The following is a 19,679-nucleotide window of genomic DNA, read 5'->3' as shown; positions in this document are numbered from 1 at the left end:
CAATAAAAACGGTTTCATTCGTCAAACTCTGGTTAAAGTGAATGTTTCTGAATAAAAAATAAAAAATCCTCATTTCCTGGTGAATCAATCGTTCGTCATTTTGTTGAATACGTTGATATTTTGAAGTCTTGAGAAAACTTTGAATTAATTAAATTTCACGTTAAAACTACTTCCACCAATGAAGACGAGTTTAACTCGTTTACTTGAACTTGAACAGACGTGTTGACGTCACAAGATTATTGCATCATCATCACTGACCCAGATACTGACCCAGATACTGACCCGGGTCTTCCTCCTGCAGCGACACGCGTGACGGTTGACGCCATGGAGACCTTGTTCTGACCTTCATGAGGAGGATGAACCAGCCTTGAACACTGACCTGGATGACAAGTGTCGCCTCCTGCAGGATGATCTTGGTACTGCGTCTCTGACGTTGTTGAGGAACTAAAGTGTCGTCGCCATGACAACCATGATGACAGGTCACATGATGAATCTTTGTTGTTACTGTAAACTTAGTTTATGAACTAAATATTTTCTGATTTTAATGTTTTAGAAACTTTGTTCTTTTATGGTCTCATGAGCTCAATTGTGGGTTTTTGTGTTAATAAAAGTGTTTATTGTTAAACTTTTAGTGTCTTATTGATAAGAAGCTCGTGAAGCAAACATGATGTTTAGTTCAGTGACTCTAACATGTTAATACGTGACAGTTCAGTGACTCTAACGTGTTAATATGTGACAGTTCAGTGACTCTAACATGTTTATACGTGACAGTTCAGTGACTCTAACATGTTAATATGTGACAGTTCAGTGACTCTAACATGTTAATATGTGACAGTTCAGTGACTCTAACATGTTAATACGTGACAGTTCAGTGACTCTAACGTGTTTATACGTGACAGTTCAGTGACTCTAACATGTTTATACGTGACAGTTCAGTGACTCTAACATGTTAATATGTGACAGTTCAGTGACTCTAACATGTTAATATGTGACAGTTCAGTGACTCTAACATGTTTATACGTGACAGTTCAGTGACTCTAACATGTTTATACGTGACAGTTCAGTGACTCTAACATGTTAATACGTGACAGTTCAGTGACTAACATGTTTATACGTGACAGTTCAGTGACTCTAACATGTTTATACGTGACAGTTCAGTGACTCTAACATGTTAATACGTGACAGTTCAGTGACTCTAACATGTTAATATGTGACAGTTCAGTGACTCTAACATGTTAATATGTGACAGTTCAGTGACTCTAACATGTTAATATGTGACAGTTCAGTGACTCTAACATGTTAATATGTGACAGTTCAGTGACTCTAACATGTTAATATGTGACAGTTCAGTGACTCTAACATGTTTATACGTGACAGTTCAGTGACTCTAACATGTTAATACGTGACAGTTCAGTGACTCTAACATGTTAATATGTGACAGTTCAGTGACTCTAACATGTTAATATGTGACAGTTCAGTGACTCTAACATGTTTATACGTGACAGTTCAGTGACTCTAACATGTTTATACGTGACAGTTCAGTGACTCTAACATGTTAATACGTGACAGTTCAGTGACTAACATGTTTATACGTGACAGTTCAGTGACTCTAACATGTTTATACGTGACAGTTCAGTGACTCTAACATGTTAATACGTGACAGTTCAGTGACTCTAACATGTTAATATGTGACAGTTCAGTGACTCTAACATGTTAATATGTGACAGTTCAGTGACTCTAACATGTTAATATGTGACAGTTCAGTGACTCTAACATGTTTATATGTGACAGTTCAGTGACTCTAACATGTTAATATGTGACAGTTCAGTGACTCTAACATGTTAATATGTGACAGTTCAGTGACTCTAACATGTTTATATGTGACAGTTCAGTGACTCTAACATGTTTATACGTGACAGTTCAGTGACTCTAACATGTTAATATGTGACAGTTCAGTGACTCTAACATGTTTATACGTGACAGTTCAGTGACTCTAACATGTTTATACGTGACAGTTCAGTGACTCTAACATGTTTATACGTGACAGTTCAGTGACTAACATGTTTATACGTGACAGTTCAGTGACTAACATGTTAATATGTGACAGTTCAGTGACTCTAACATGTTAATATGTGACAGTTCAGTGACTCTAACATGTTTATACGTGACAGTTCAGTGACTCTAACATGTTTATACGTGACAGTTCAGTGACTCTAACATGTTTATACGTGACAGTTCAGTGACTAACATGTTAATATGTGACAGTTCAGTGACTAACATGTTAATATGTGACAGTTCAGTGACTCTAACATGTTAATATGTGACAGTTCAGTGACTCTTAACATGTTAATATGTGACAGTTCAGTGACTCTAACATGTTAATATGTGACAGTTCAGTGACTCTAACATGTTAATATGTGACAGTTCAGTGACTCTAACATGTTTATACGTGACAGTTCAGTGACTCTAACGTGTTAATATGTGACAGTTCAGTGACTCTAACGTGTTAATATGTGACAGTTCAGTGACTCTAACATGTTAATATGTGACAGTTCAGTGACTCTAACATGTTAATATGTGACAGTTCAGTGACTCTAACATGTTTATACGTGACAGTTCAGTGACTCTAACGTGTTAATATGTGACAGATCAGTGACTCTAACGTGTTAATATGTGACAGATCAGTGACTCTAACGTGTTAATACGTGACAGTTCAGTGACTCTAACATGTTAATATGTGACAGTTCAGTGACTCTAACATGTTAATATGTGACAGTTCAGTGACTCTAACGTGTTAATATGTGACAGTTCAGTGACTCTAACATGTTAATATGTGACAGTTCAGTGACTCTAACATGTTAATATGTGACAGTTCAGTGACTCTAACGTGTTAATATGTGACAGTTCAGTGACTCTAACATGTTAATACGTGACAGTTCAGTGACTCTAACATGTTAATATGTGACAGTTCAGTGACTCTAACGTGTTAATATGTGACAGTTCAGTGACTCTAACATGTTAATATGTGACAGTTCAGTGACTCTAACATGTTTATACATGACAGTTCAGTGACTCTAACATGTTTATACGTGACAGTTCAGTGACTCTAACATGTTTATACGTGACAGTTCAGTGACTCTAACATGTTAATATGTGACAGTTCAGTGACTAACGTGTTAATACGTGACAGTTCAGTGACTCTAACATGTTAATATGTGACAGTTCAGTGACTCTAACATGTTAATATGTGACAGTTCAGTGACTCTAACGTGTTAATGACAATCACTTTATCGTTAGTTGATAACATGACTCATCACTTCATCGTTAGGGGACAACATGACTCATCACTTCATCGTTAGGGGACAACATGACTCATCACTTTATCGTCAGGGGACAACATGACTCATCACTTTATCGTTAGGTGATAACATGACTCAACATTGTATCTTTGGGGACAACATGACTCATCATTTTATTGTTGATGACAACATGACTCATCACTTCATCTTTAGGGGACAACATGACTCATCATTTTATTGTTGATGACAACATGACTCATCACTTATTAAGTTGATAACATGACTCATCACTTTATCGTCAGGGGACAACATGACTCATCACTTTATCGTTAGGTGATAACATGACTCAACATTGTATCTTTGGGGACAACATGACTCATCATTTTATTGTTGATGACAACATGACTCATCACTTCATCTTTAGGGGACAACATGACTCATCATTTTATTGTTGATGACAACAAGACTCATCACTTATTAAGTTGATAACATGACTCATCACTTTATCGTCAGGGGACAACATGACTCATCACTTTATCGTTAGGTGATAACATGACTCAACATTGTATCTTTGCGGACAACATGACTCATCATTTTATTGTTGATGACAACATGACTCATCACTTCATCTTTAGGGGACAACATGACTCATTTTATTGTTGATGACAACATGACTCATCACTTATTAAGTTGATAACATGACTCATCACTTTATCGTCAGGGGACAACATGACTCAACATTGTATCTTTGGGGTCAACATGACTCATCATTTTATTGTTAGTTGATAACATGACTCATCACTTCATGGGTTGGTGCTAACATGACGCATCATTTTATTGTTGATGACAACATGACTCATCAGTTTATCGTCAGGGGACAACATGACTCATCGAGTCATCGTTAGTTGATAACATGACTCATCACTTCATGGATAGGTGCTAACATGACTCATCATTTCATGATTCAAGGTTGATTGACAGATGAGCTCGAGCAGGACCAACTAACAGATGTTTGCTCGTCTCAGAGACTTACATGTGATTCGTCCTAGTTTGGTCCTGAGCTGCAGATGTTTCCACTGAACCTCAAGGTCGTCGGAGACCTTCAGGTCCACCTGCGACAGGAAGTGACACGTGTGGGTGAAATATTCTGAGGAACTTCCTGATCCACGTTAGTGAGTCAGATCCACGTTAGTGAGTCAGATCCACGTTAGTGAGTCAGATCCACGTTAGTGAGTCAGATCCACGTTAGTGAGTCAGATCCATGTTAATGAGTCAGATCCACGTTAGTGAGTCAGATCCATGTTAATGAGTCAGATCCATGTTAGTGAGTCAGATCCACGTTAGTGAGTCAGATCCATGTTAGTGAGTCAGATCCACGTTAGTGAGTCAGATCCACGTTAGTGAGTCAGATCCACGTTAGTGAGTCAGATCCACGTTAGTGAGTCAGATCCACGTTAGTGAGTCAGATCCACGTTAGTGAGTCAGATCCATGTTAGTGAGTCAGATCCATGTTAGTGAGTCAGATCCACGTTAGTGAGTCAGATCCATGTTAGTGAGTCAGATCCACGTTAGTGAGTCAGATCCACGTTAGTGAGTCAGATCCACGTTAGTGAGTCAGATCCACGTTAGTGAGTCAGATCCACGTTAGTGAGTCAGATCCATGTTAATGAGTCAGATCCACGTTAGTGAGTCAGATCCATGTTAGTGAGTCAGATCCATGTTAGTGAGTCAGATCCACGTTAGTGAGTCAGATCCATGTTAGTGAGTCAGATCCACGTTAGTGAGTCAGATCCATGTTAATGAGTCAGATCCACGTTAGTGAGTCAGATCCACGTTAGTGAGTCAGATCCACGTTAGTGAGTCAGATCCACGTTAGTGAGTCAGATCCACGTTAATGAGTCAGATCCACGTTAGTGAGTCAGATCCATGTTAATGAGTCAGATCCACGTTAGTGAGTCAGATCCACGTTAGTGAGTCAGATCCACGTTAGTGAGTCAGATCCACGTTAGTGAGTCAGATCCACGTTAGTGAGTCAGATCCACGTTAGTGAGTCAGATCCATGTTAATGAGTCAGATCCACGTTAGTGAGTCAGATCCACGTTAGTGAGTCAGATCCATGTTAATGAGTCAGATCCACGTTAGTGAGTCAGATCCATGTTAGTGAGTCAGATCCATGTTAGTGAGTCAGATCCATGTTAATGAGTCAGATCCACGTTAGTGAGTCAGATCCACGTTAGTGAGTCAGATCCACGTTAGTGAGTCAGATCCATGTTAGTGAGTCAGATCCACGTTAGTGAGTCAGATCCATGTTAGTGAGTCAGATCCATGTTAGTGAGTCAGATCCATATTAATGAGTCAGATCCATGTTAATGAGTCAGATCCACGTTAGTGAGTCAGATCCACGTTAGTGAGTCAGATCCATGTTAGTGAGTCAGATCCATGTTAGTGAGTCAGATCCATATTAATGAGTCAGATCCATGTTAATGAGTCAGATCCACGTTAGTGAGTCAGATCCACGTTAATGAGTCAGATCCATGTTAATGAGTCAGATCCATGTTAATGAGTCAGATCCATGTTAATGAGTCAGATCCATGTTAGTGAGTCAGATCCATGTTAATGAGTCAGATCCATGTTAGTGAGTCAGATCCACGTTAATGAGTCAGATCCATGTTAATGAGTCAGATCCATGTTAATGAGTCAGATCCATGTTAATGAGTCAGATCCATGTTAGTGAGTCAGATCCACGTTAATGAGTCAGATCCATGTTAATGAGTCAGATCCATGTTAGTGAGTCAGATCCATGTTAATGAGTCAGATCCATGTTAGTGAGTCAGATCCACGTTAATGAGTCAGATCCATGTTAATGAGTCAGATCCATGTTAATGAGTCAGATCCATGTTAATGAGTCAGATCCATGTTAGTGAGTCAGATCCACGTTAATGAGTCAGATCCATGTTAATGAGTCAGATCCACGTTAGTGAGTCAGATCCATGTTAATGAGTCAGATCCACGTTAGTGAGTCAGATCCACGTTAGTGAGTCAGATCCATGTTAGTGAGTCAGATCCATGTTAGTGAGTCAGATCCACGTCTGTGAGTCAGATCCATGTTAATGAGTCAGATCCACGTTAGTGAGTCAGATCCACGTTAGTGAGTCAGATCCATGTTAATGAGTCAGATCCATGTTAGTGAGTCAGATCCATGTTAATGAGTCAGATCCACGTTAGTGAGTCAGATCCACGTTAGTGAGTCAGATCCATGTTAGTGAGTCAGATCCACGTTAGTGAGTCAGATCCATGTTAGTGAGTCAGATCCATGTTAGTGAGTCAGATCCATGTTAATGAGTCAGATCCACGTTAGTGAGTCGGATCCACTTTAGTGAGTCGGATCCACTTAGTGAGTCGGATCCACTTTAGTGAGTCAGATCCACTTTAGTGAGTCAGATCCACGTCAGTGAGTCAGATCCACTTTAGTGAGTCAGATCCACTTAGTGAGTCAGATCCATGTTAGTGAGTCAGATCCATGTTAATGAGTCAGATCCACGTTAGTGAGTCGGATCCACTTTAGTGAGTCGGATCCACTTAGTGAGTCGGATCCACTTTAGTGAGTCGGATCCACGTCAGTGAGTCAGATCCACTTTAGTGAGTCAGATCCACTTAGTGAGTCAGATCCACTTTAGTGAGTCGGCTCCACGTCAGTGAGTCGGATCCACGTCAGTGAGTCAGATCCACGTCAGTGAGTCAGATCCACTTTAGTGAGTCAGATCCACTTAGTGAGTCAGATCCACGTCAGTGAGTCAGATCCACTTTAGTGAGTCGGATCCACTTAGTGAGTCAGATCCACTTTAGTGAGTCGGATCCACGTCAGTGAGTCGGATCCACGTCAGTGAGTCAGATCCACGTCAGTGAGTCAGATCCACTTTAGTGAGTCAGATCCACTTAGTGAGTCAGATCCACTTTAGTGAGTCAGATCCACGTCAGTGAGTCGGATCCACGTCTGTGAGTCGGATCCACGTCAGTGAGTCACATCCACGTCTGTGAGTCACATACATGTTAGTGAGTCGGATCCACGTCAGTGAGTCGGATCCACGTCTGTGAGTCGGATCCACGTCTGTGAGTCACATCCACGTCTGTGAGTCACATCCACGTCTGTGAGTCGGATCCATGTTTGTGAGTCAGATCCACTTTAGTGAGTCAGTTCCACGTCAGTGAGTCGGATCCACTTTAGTGAGTCAGATCCATGTTTGTGAGTCAGATCCACTTTAGTGAGTCAGTTCCATGTCAGTGAGTCGGATCCAAGTCAGTGAGTCGGATACATGTTAGTGAGTCAGATCCACGTTAACGAGTCACAGACTCACCTGCAGTTTCTCCCAAACCTTCTTCTTGGGGTTGAGTTTGTCGTCTGCTCGTCCAGCCTCGTGTCCGTCCACGAAGACCCGTTCTCCGGGAGAGGATCCCTGCGGGGGGTCCAGGGGCTCCACTTTCCTGGGGTCACCGTCACTAGAAGACACAATCAATAGAAATCAATAGAGTTCTACCTAAACACTGTCCTGGTGTCACTAGAAGACACAGTAAAACGATTTCTGCTATGTTTGACCGTCTTTCCTTTGATGACTGCCCAGACGTGGACAGTTTGATTCACTGATCATTGTGTTGAAATACTGGATCAAACCTGTTAAATCGAACTTGAAAATTCAGAAAAAACGGTGCCCTTGGACAAATGAAGATCTCCTGAGTCTGAAGAGACTTTGTCGAAAGACTGAGCGTCTCTGTAAGTCCACTAAACTTGAGGTGCACAGACTTCACCTCAGGGATCTGATGTCTTCTTACAATGAGATGGTAGAAACTTCTAGATCTGATTACATCAGAAAACTGGTAGCAGCAAATAGGAAAAACCCCAAAGTTTTGTTTGACACGATTAATTCTCTCGTGTCTCCTGCTCCTCAAATCACGCCTGTCTTCTGTGAAGCTGACATCAATGATTGTTGAGATTTTTCATTGACAAAATTAAATTGATCAAAGAGAAAATCTCTCCCCCTTTGTTTGGAACCCCTACTGTCTCTGAGCCCCTCTCCTCCTCTTGGTCCTCCTTCACTGCTGTATCTTTGGGTGATATTTCGGCACTAGTGAACAAGATGAAACCCTCCTCTTGCTCAGATGACGTCCTTCCTTGTAGGCTTTTTATCAAAGTATTTGATGTAATTGGCCCCTGGGTTACCAATATGGTAAACCTCTCCCTTTCCTCAGTAATTTCAGGCCTATTTCTAAGCTCCCTTTCTTGTCCAAGATGTTGGAGAAGGTGGTGTCTGAGCAGCTGTCTTTGTTCCTGGATCAGAGCGACATCCATGAGAAGTTTCAGTCTGGCTTCCGTAAACATCTACGGAGACAGCTTTATTGAAAGTGTCCAGTGACATCATGATGTCGGCTGACTCTGGTAAATTCACTGTTCTGGTTCTCTTGGATCTGTCCTCAGCCTTTGACACAGTTGAACCAGATCCTACTGAGAAGACTGAGGGATGAAGACTGTCTGGGTCTGTGTTAGAATGGTTCTCATCTTACCTTTCTGGGCGCAGTTTTAGTGTATCTGCCAATCAAATGAGGTCTGAATCGGCAGATCTGTTGTGTGGAGTCCCTCAAGGTTCTGTTCTGGGTCCTTTATTGTTTTTGCTGTACTTGATTCCCCTCGGTAAAATCATTCAGAGATTTCCAGATGTTTCTTATCACATTTTTGCTGATAACATCCAGCTCTACTGCTCTGTTGATCCAACTGAGCCCCAGAGGCTGAACAACTTAGTCAATTGTTTGCTAGAAATCAAACAATGAGTGAAAACACTTAACAGCTAAATGTGGACAAAACTGAAACTCTGGTGATTGTTGATGATAAGATTCCAGGGTTGAGTCAGTACTTGAGTGACTTAGGTCAGTCTGTCAAACTGAGCCTGAGAAACCTGGGTGTTGTATTTGATAAAGACATGTCTCTTGTTCGACACTGAAGAAAACTGACCAGAAACTGTTTCCTTCAACTGAGAAAAATCTCTAAACTTAGGAAAATGTTGTCGGAACATGATCTGGATCTTATAATCCATGCGTTTGTTTCTTCTCGTCTGGACTATTGTAACAGTTTGTTTTCATGTCTTAACAAGAAGGATCGTCTCGTCTGCAGTTGATTCAGAACTCTGAGCCGCTCTAGTAGAAGAACTCACATTTCTCCTTCAAACTCTTCACTGGCTTCCAGTTTCTTTCAGGATCAACTTTAAAATTCTGGTTCTTACTTTCAGATCTATTCATGGTCAGGCTCCTCCTTACATCACTGATCTTATCCAGCCTTACACCCCAGCTCGGGCTCTGAGGTCTGTGGATCAGAATCTACTTATGGTTCCACGCACACGACTCAGGACCAGAGGAGAGAAATCTTTTCAGGCTGTTGCTCCTAAGCTTTGGAACGATCTTCTCTCTCTTTGCGCTTGATGGATCTACTGACTCCTTTAAGAAACATCAGTGTTTGATGATCTACTGACTCCTTCAAGAAACATCTGTGTTTGATGATCTACTGACTCCTTTAAGAAACATCAGTGTTTTATGATCTACTGACTCCTTCAAGAAACATCAGTGTTTGATGATCTACTGACTCCTTCAAGAAACATCTGTGTTTGATGATCTACTGACTCCTTCAAGAAACATCAGTGTTTGATGATCTACTGACTCCTTTAAGAAACATCTTAAGCCGTTTCTATTTGTTCAGGCTTTTCCTTGAATTTCTGGAACTCCTGTGTTGTTCTCAGTATTATCTTGATCTTTAAAGTATGTACTTTTTTGAGTATTGTTTTGATTGTTTAAGCGCTTTGTGACCCTGGTCTCGAAAAGCACTATATAAATAAATATTACTTACTTACCTAAACACTGTCCTGGTGTCACTAGAAGACACAGTAAAACAATAGAAATCAATAGAGTTCTACCTAAACACTGTCCTGGTGTCACTAGAAGACACAGTAAAACAATAGAAATCAATAGAGTTCTACCTAAACACTGTCCTGGGGTCACAAGCAGACACAGTAAAACAATAGAAATCAATATAGTTCTACCTAAACACTGTCCTGGGGTCACTAGAAGACACAGTAAAACAATAGAAATCAATAGAGTTCACAGCTCACCTGCAGGCACACAGCAACATGGCCTGAGACTCCACGCCTCTCATCTTCTGAGGCTTCAGGTTACACAGCAGGACCACCAGTCGCTCCTGAAGGTCCTCCGCGGACACGAAGCCCACCAGACCACTGACCACCGTCCTGGGCTCCTCCTCACCCACGTCGATCTTCTCCAGGTACAGGGAGTCGGCGTCTGGGTGCTGAAGGGTCAAGAGGTCATGTTGGTTCCTCAGAGTTGATCCCTGACCTCACCTTCTCCACACTGAGCACCTTCCCCACCCTCAGGTCCAGTCTGGAGGGGAGAAGATCCTCGTCTGCCATCTTGTTTCCTTTGGAGGCTTCTGTGGAAACATCTGACTCTTCAACAAATACATGTGGGAACATTTGACTTTTCAACAGATACGTGTGGGAACATCTGACTCTTCAACACATACATGTGGGAACATCCGACTCTTCAACACATACATGTGGGAACATCCGACTCTTCAATACATACATGTGGGAACATCTGACTTTTCAATACATACATGTGGGAACATTTGACTCTTCAATACATACATGTGGGAACATCTGACTCTTCAACACATACATGTGGGAACATCCGACTCTTCAATACATACATGTGGGAACATCTGACACTTCAGCTCATACATGTGGGAACATCTGACTCTTCAGCTCATACATGTGGGAACATCTGACCCTTCAGCTTATACATGTGGGAACATCTGACTCTTCAGCTCATACATGTGGGAACATCTGACTCTTCAACACATACATGTGGGAACATCTGACCATTCAACACATACATGTGGGAACATCTGGCTCTTCAACACATACATGTGGGAACATCTGACCCTTCAACACATACATGTGGGAACATCGGACTCTTCAGCTCATACATGTGGGAACATCTGACTCTTCAACACATACATGTGGGAACATCCGACTCTTCAACACATACATGTGGGAACATCTGACCATTCACGCATACATGTGGGAACATCTGACCCTTCAACACATACATGTGGGAACATCTGACCCTTCAACACATACATGTGGGAACATCTGACTCTTCAACACATACATGTGGGAACATCTGACTCTTCAACAAATACATGTGGGAACATCTGACCCTTCAACACATACATGTGGGAACATCTGACTCTTCAACACATACATGTTGGAACATCTGACTCTTCAACACATACATGTTGGAACATCTGACCCTTCAACACATACATGTGGGAACATCTGACTCTTCAACACATACATGTGGGAACATCTGACCCTTCAACACATACATGTGGGAACATCTGACCCTTCAACACATACATGTGGGAACATCTGACTCTTCAACACATACATGTGGGAACATCTGACCCTTCAACACATACATGTGGGAACATCTGACCCTTCAACACATACATGTGGGAACATCTGACCCTTCAACACATACATGTGGGAACATCTGCCTCTTCAACACATACATGTGGGAACATCTGACCCTTCAACACATACATGTGGGAACATCGGACCCTTCAACACATACATGTGGGAACATCGGACTCTTCAGCTCATACATGTGGGAACATCTGACTCTTCAACACATACATGTGGGAACATCCGACTCTTCAACACATACATGTGGGAACATCTGACTCTTCAACACATACATGTGGGAACATCTGACTCTTCAACACATACATGTGGAAACATCTGACCCTTCAACACATACATGTTGGAACATCTGACTCTTCAACACATACATGTTGGAACATCTGACTCTTCAACACATACATGTTGGAACATCTGACTCTTCAACACATACATGTGGGAACATCTGACCATTCAACACATACATGTTGGAACATCTGACTCTTCAACACATACATGTGGGAACATCTGACCCTTCAACACATACATGTTGGAACATCTGACTCTTCAACACATACATGTGGGAACATCTGACTCTTCAACACATACATGTTGGAACATCTGACTCTTCAACACATACATGTGGGAACATCTGACCCTTCAACACATACATGTTGGAACATCTGACTCTTCAACACATACATGTTGGAACATCTGACTCTTCAACACATACATGTGGGAACATCTGACCCTTCAACACATACATGTTGGAACATCTGACCCTTCAACACATACATGTTGGAACATCTGACTCTTCAACACATACATGTTGGAACATCTGACTCTTCAACACATGCATGTGGGAACATCTGAAACTTCAACACATACATGTTGGAACATCTGACCCTTCAACACATACATGTGGGAACATCTGACTCTTCAACACATACATGTGGGAACATCCGACTCTTCAACACATACATGTGGGAACATCTGACCATTCACGCATACATGTGGGAACATCTGACCCTTCAACACATACATGTGGGAACATCTGACCCTTCAACACATACATGTGGGAACATCTGACTCTTCAACACATACATGTGGGAACATCTGACTCTTCAACAAATACATGTGGGAACATCTGACCCTTCAACACATACATGTGGGAACATCTGACTCTTCAACACATACATGTTGGAACATCTGACTCTTCAACACATACATGTTGGAACATCTGACCCTTCAACACATACATGTGGGAACATCTGGCTCTTCAACACATACATGTGGGAACATCTGACCCTTCAACACATACATGTGGGAACATCGGACTCTTCAGCTCATACATGTGGGAACATCTGACTCTTCAACACATACATGTGGGAACATCCGACTCTTCAACACATACATGTGGGAACATCTGACCATTCACGCATACATGTGGGAACATCTGACCCTTCAACACATACATGTGGGAACATCTGACCCTTCAACACATACATGTGGGAACATCTGACTCTTCAACACATACATGTGGGAACATCTGACTCTTCAACAAATACATGTGGGAACATCTGACCCTTCAACACATACATGTGGGAACATCTGACTCTTCAACACATACATGTTGGAACATCTGACCCTTCAACACATACATGTTGGAACATCTGACCCTTCAACACATACATGTGGGAACATCTGACCCTTCAACACATACATGTGGGAACATCTGACCCTTCAACACATACATGTGGGAACATATGACCCTTCAACACATACATGTGGGAACATCTGACTCTTCAACACATACATGTGGGAACATCTGACCCTTCAACACATACATGTGGGAACATCTGACCCTTCAACACATACATGTGGGAACATCTGACCCTTCAACACATACATGTGGGAACATCTGCCTCTTCAACACATACATGTGGGAACATCTGACCCTTCAACACATACATGTGGGAACATCGGACCCTTCAACACATACATGTGGGAACATCGGACTCTTCAGCTCATACATGTGGGAACATCTGACTCTTCAACACATACATGTGGGAACATCCGACTCTTCAACACATACATGTGGGAACATCTGACTCTTCAACACATACATGTGGGAACATCTGACTCTTCAACACATACATGTGGAAACATCTGACCCTTCAACACATACATGTTGGAACATCTGACTCTTCAACACATACATGTTGGAACATCTGACTCTTCAACACATACATGTTGGAACATCTGACTCTTCAACACATACATGTGGGAACATCTGACCATTCAACACATACATGTTGGAACATCTGACTCTTCAACACATACATGTGGGAACATCTGACCCTTCAACACATACATGTTGGAACATCTGACTCTTCAACACATACATGTGGGAACATCTGACTCTTCAACACATACATGTTGGAACATCTGACTCTTCAACACATACATGTGGGAACATCTGACCCTTCAACACATACATGTTGGAACATCTGACTCTTCAACACATACATGTTGGAACATCTGACTCTTCAACACATACATGTGGGAACATCTGACCCTTCAACACATACATGTTGGAACATCTGACCCTTCAACACATACATGTTGGAACATCTGACTCTTCAACACATACATGTTGGAACATCTGACTCTTCAACACATACATGTTGGAACATCTGACTCTTCAATACATACATGTGGGAACATCTGAAACTTCAACACATACATGTTGGAACATCTGACTCTTCAACACATACATGTTGGAACATCTGACTCTTCAACACATACATGTTGGAACATCTGACCCTTCAACACATACATGTTGGAACATCCGACTCTTCAACACATACATGTTGGAACATCTGACTCTTCAACACATACATGTTGGAACATCTGACTCTTCAACACATACATGTGGGAACATCTGACCCTTCAACACATGCATGTTGGAACATCTGACTCTTCAACACATACATGTTGGAACATCCGACTCTTCAACACATACATGTGGGAACATCTGACCCTTCAACACATACATGTTGGAACATCTGACTCTTCAACACATACATGTTGGAACATCTGACTCTTCAACACATACATGTGGGAACATCTGACCCTTCAACACATACATGTGGGAACATCTGACCCTTCAACACATACATGTGGGAACATCTGACCCTTCAACACATACATGTGGGAACATCTGACCCTTCAACACATACATGTTGGAACATCTGACTCTTCAGCTCATTGTTGCTACAAAGTTCTCAGTCACGTGTGGAATAACTTCACTTTGACTGTCACTACTTTACTTTTACTTCACTTTGACTGTCACTACTTTACTTGTACTTCACTTCTACTGTCACTACTTTACTTTTACTTCACTTTGACTGTCACTACTTTACTTTTACTTCACTTTGACTGTCACTACTTTACTTTTACTTCACTTCTACTGTCACTACTTTAATTTAACTTCACTTCTACTGTCACTACTTTACTTTTACTTCACTTTGACTGTCACTACTTAACTTGTACTTCCCTTCTACTATAACTACTTTAATTTAACTTCACTTCTACTGTCACTACTTTACTTTTACTTCACTTTGACTGTCACTACTTTACTTGTACTTCACTTTGACTGTCACTACTTTACTTGTACTTCCCTTCTACTATAACAACTTTAATTTAACTTAACTTCTACTGACACTACTTTACTTTTACTTCACTTCTACTGTCACTACTTTACTTTTACTTCACTTTGACTGTCACTACTTTACTTTTACTTCACTTTGACTGTCACTACTTTACTTTTACTTCACTTTGACTGTCACTACTTTACTTTTACTTCACTTCTACTGTCACTACTTTAATTTAACTTCACTTCTACTGTCACTACTTTACTTTTACTTCACTTCTACTGTCACTACTTTAATTTAACTTCACTTCTACTGTCACTACTTTACTTTTACTTCACTTTGACTGTCACTACTTTACTTGTACTTCCCTTCTACTATAACTACTTTAATTTAACTTCACTTCTACTGTCACTACTTTACTTTTACTTCACTTTGACTGTCACTACTTTACTTGTACTTCACTTTGACTGTCACTACTTTACTTGTACTTCCCTTCTACTATAACAACTTTAATTTAACTTAACTTCTACTGTCACTACTTTACTTTTACTTCACTTCTACTGTCACTACTTTACTTTTACTTCACTTTGACTGTCACTACTTTACTTTTACTTCACTTTGACTGTCACTACTTTACTTTTACTTCACTTTGACTGTCACTACTTTACTTTTACTTCACTTCTACTGTCACTACTTTAGTTTAACTTCACTTCTACTGTCACTACTTTAATTTAACTTCACTTCTACTGTCACTACTTTAATTTAACTTCACTTCTACTGTCACTACTTTACTTTAACTTCACTTCTACTGTCACTACTTTACTTTAACTTCACTTCTACTGTCACTACTTTACTTTTACTTCACTTTGACTGTCACTACTTTACTTGTACTTCCCTTCTACTATAACTACTTTAATTTAACTTCACTTCTACTGTCACTACTTTACTTTTACTTTACTTCTAATGTCACTACTTTACTTTTACTTCACTTCTACTGTCACTACTTTACTTTTACTCCACTTTGACTGTCACTACTTTACTTTTACTTCACTTTGACTGTCACTACTTCACTTTTACTGTCACTACTTTAATTTAACTTCACTTCTACTGTCACTACTTTACTTTAACTTCACTTCTACTGTCACTACTTTACTTTTACTTCACTTCTACTGTCACTACTTTACTTTTGCTTCACTTTTACTGTCATTACTTTATTTTTACCTCACTTCTACTGTCACTACTTTACTTTAACTTCACTTCTACTGTCACTACTTTACTTTAACTTCACTTCTACTGTCACTACTTTACTTTAACTTCACTTCTACTGTCACTACTTTACTTTAACTTCACTTCTACTGTCACTACTTTACTTTAACTTCACTTCTACTGTCACTACTTTACTTTTAACTTCACTTCTACTGTCACTACTTTACTTTAACTTCACTTCTACTGTCACTAGTTTACTTTAACTTCACTTCTACTGTCACTACTTTACTTTAACTTCACTTCTACTGTCACTACTTTACTTTAACTTCACTTCTACTGTCACTACTTTAATTTAACTTCACTTCTACTGTCACTACTTTACTTTAACTTCACTTCTACTGTCACTACTTTACTTTAACTTCACTTCTACTGTCACTACTTTACTTTAACTTCACTTCTACTGTCATTACTTTATTTTTACCTCACTTCTACTGTCACTACTTTACTTTAACTTCACTTCTACTGTCACTACTTTACTTTAACTTCACTTCTACTGTCACTACTTTACTTTAACTTCACTTCTACTGTCACTACTTTACTTTAACTTCACTTCTACTGTCACTACTTTACTTTAACTTCACTTCTACTGTCACTACTTTACTTTAACTTCACTTCTACTGTCACTACTTTACTTTAACTTCACTTCTACTGTCACTACTTTACTTTAACTTCACTTCTACTGTCACTACTTTACTTTAACTTCACTTCTACTGTCACTACTTTAGTTTAACTTCACTTCTACTGTCACTACTTTACTTTAACTTCACTTCTACTGTCACTACTTTAGTTTAACTTCACTTCTACTGTCACTACTTTACTTTAACTTCACTTCTACTGTCACTACTTTACTTTTACTTCACTTCTACCGTCACTACTTTAGTTTTGAAGAGCCATCCATCATCTCAATGGAAGAATAACAAGCGTGATGTGCGAGCGAGTCACTCACTGGTCTTGGGGTCGGGGTAGGCACAGCTGGTGAGTTTGCGGAGATCCGGAGACTCAAATTTCTTCCTGATGGGATCCAGAAGTTGGTTGAGAGCGACTTCCACGGAGGCCTTCAGGTCTCCAGGATGGATGGACTGTGAGAGAAGACAAGTGAGTCCAAACACGTGTCTTCTACACATGTTTGCTGATGACATCCAGCTCTACTGTTGATCAACTGATCAGAGGCTGAACTTAGTCAATTGTTGCTAGAAATCAAACAATGAGTGAAACCACTTTGAAGCTAAATGTGGACAAAACTGAAACTCTGGTGATTGTTGATGATAAAGTTCAGGGTTGAGTTCATACAAAACTCTGAATTCTGAGCCGCTCTAGTAGAAGAACTCACATTTCTCCTTCAAACTCTTCACTAGTTTCTTTCAGGATCATTTTAAAATTCTGATTCTTACTTTCAGATCTTTTCATGGTCAGACCTTCATGATCTGATCCAGACCTACAACATCTGTGTTTGATGATCTACTGACTCCTTCAAGAAACATCTGTGTTTGATGATCTACTGACTCCTTCAAGAAACATCTGTGTTTGATGATCTACTGACTCCTACAAGAAACATCTGTGTTTGATGATCTACTGACTCCTTCAAGAAACATCTGTGTTTGATGATCTACTCACTCCTTTAAGAAACATCTGTGTTTGATGATCTACTGACTCCTTCAAGAAACATGTGTGTTTGATGATCTACTGACTCCTTCAAGAAACATCTGTGTTTGATGATCTACTGACTCCTTCAAGAAACATCTGTGTTTGATGATCTACTGACTCCTACAAGAAACATCTGTGTTTGATGATCTACTGACTCCTTCAAGAAACATCTGTGTTTGATGATCTACTGACTCCTTCAAGAAACATCTGTGTTTGATGATCTACTGACTCCTTCAAGAAACATGTGTGTTTGATGATCTACTGACTCCTTCAAGAAACATCTGTGTTTGATGATCTATTGACTCCTTCAAGAAACATCTGTGTTTGATGATCTACTGACTCCTTCAAGAAACATCTGTGTTTGATGATCTACTGACTCCTTCAAGAAACATCTGTGTTTGATGATCTTCTGACTCCTACAAGAAACATCTGTGTTTGATGATCTACTGACTCCTTCAAGAAACATCTGTGTTTGATGATCTACTGACTCCTTCAAGAAACATGTGTGTTTGATGATCTACTGACTCCTTCAAGAAACATGTGTGTTTGATGATCTACTGACTCCTTTAAGAAACATCTCAACACACTTTGATTATTTTTCTTGATTCTCTGAGACTCATGTGTTGTTCTCTGTTTTGACCTCTAAAGTTTATATTCTATTGTGTATTGTTTTGATTGTTTAAGTGTTTGTGACCCTGGTCTATAAATATTTCTTACTTACCTCCTCAGCAAAGTCTTTCTCCACCTCCTCAAACACAGTGTAGACCTTCTCTCCGCCCCACTTAGCGTCTCTCTTGACACAGAACTCTGGAACACATCAGTGCTTTATTGAGACTCACTTGGACCATCAAGACATTTAGTTGTTGACTCAGCACTTTCTACTGATGTTCTCAGCATGAGTTTACTGTGGTTGACTGTGGTTTACTGTGGTTGACTGTGGTTTACTGTGGTTTACTGTGGTTTACTGTGGTTTACTCTGGTGTACTGTGGTTTACTGTGGTTGACTGTGGTTGACTGTGGTTTACTGTGGTTAACTGTGGTTTACTGTGGTTTATAGAATAGAATAGAAAAGCTTTATTAACTGTGGTTTACTGTGGTTAACTGTGGTTAACTGTGGTTAACTGTGGTTTACTGTGGTTTACTGTGGTTTACTGTGGTTTACTGTGGTTTACTGTGGTTTACTGTGGTTTACTGTGGTTTACTGTGGTTTACTGTGGTTTACTGTGGTTAACTGTGGTTTACTGTGGTTTACTGTGGTTTACTGTGGTTTACTGTGGTTAACTGTGGTTAACTGTGGT

General features: G+C 40.2%; 2 protein-coding genes across 6 annotated transcripts in view; one reads left to right on the top strand and one right to left on the bottom strand.

Annotated features, from left to right (window-relative positions):
• Window positions 1-626, top strand: part of nhsl3 (NHS like 3) — a 29,901-nt gene extending 29,275 nt beyond the window's left edge. For all 3 annotated transcript variants that reach the window (XM_087786099.1, XM_087786100.1, XM_087786101.1), the window contains one exon: window positions 302-626. In XM_087786099.1, the coding sequence (XP_087642225.1) occupies window positions 302-342 (41 nt within the window). In that variant the 3' untranslated portion in view covers window positions 343-626. The remainder of the gene's footprint in view (window positions 1-301) is intronic.
• Window positions 627-3,659: 3,033 nt separating this feature from the next.
• Window positions 3,660-19,679, bottom strand: part of yars1 (tyrosyl-tRNA synthetase 1) — a 35,642-nt gene continuing 19,622 nt past the window's right edge. For all 3 annotated transcript variants that reach the window (XM_087786096.1, XM_087786097.1, XM_087786098.1), the window contains exons 9-14: window positions 19,103-19,188; window positions 17,684-17,816; window positions 10,694-10,782; window positions 10,448-10,641; window positions 7,655-7,796; window positions 3,660-4,411 (exon numbers count right to left, since the gene is read on the bottom strand). In XM_087786096.1, the coding sequence (XP_087642222.1) occupies window positions 4,301-4,411; window positions 7,655-7,796; window positions 10,448-10,641; window positions 10,694-10,782; window positions 17,684-17,816; window positions 19,103-19,188 (755 nt within the window). In that variant the 3' untranslated portion in view covers window positions 3,660-4,300. The remainder of the gene's footprint in view (window positions 4,412-7,654; window positions 7,797-10,447; window positions 10,642-10,693; window positions 10,783-17,683; window positions 17,817-19,102; window positions 19,189-19,679) is intronic.

Source organism: Callionymus lyra, chromosome 3, assembly GCF_982586985.1.
Source record: "Callionymus lyra chromosome 3, fCalLyr1.hap1.1, whole genome shotgun sequence".
NCBI classification, from domain to species: Eukaryota; Metazoa; Chordata; class Actinopteri; order Syngnathiformes; family Callionymidae; genus Callionymus; species Callionymus lyra.
Note: the sequence above shows the minus strand (reverse complement) of the source record. Positions and strands in the feature narration are given on the sequence as shown.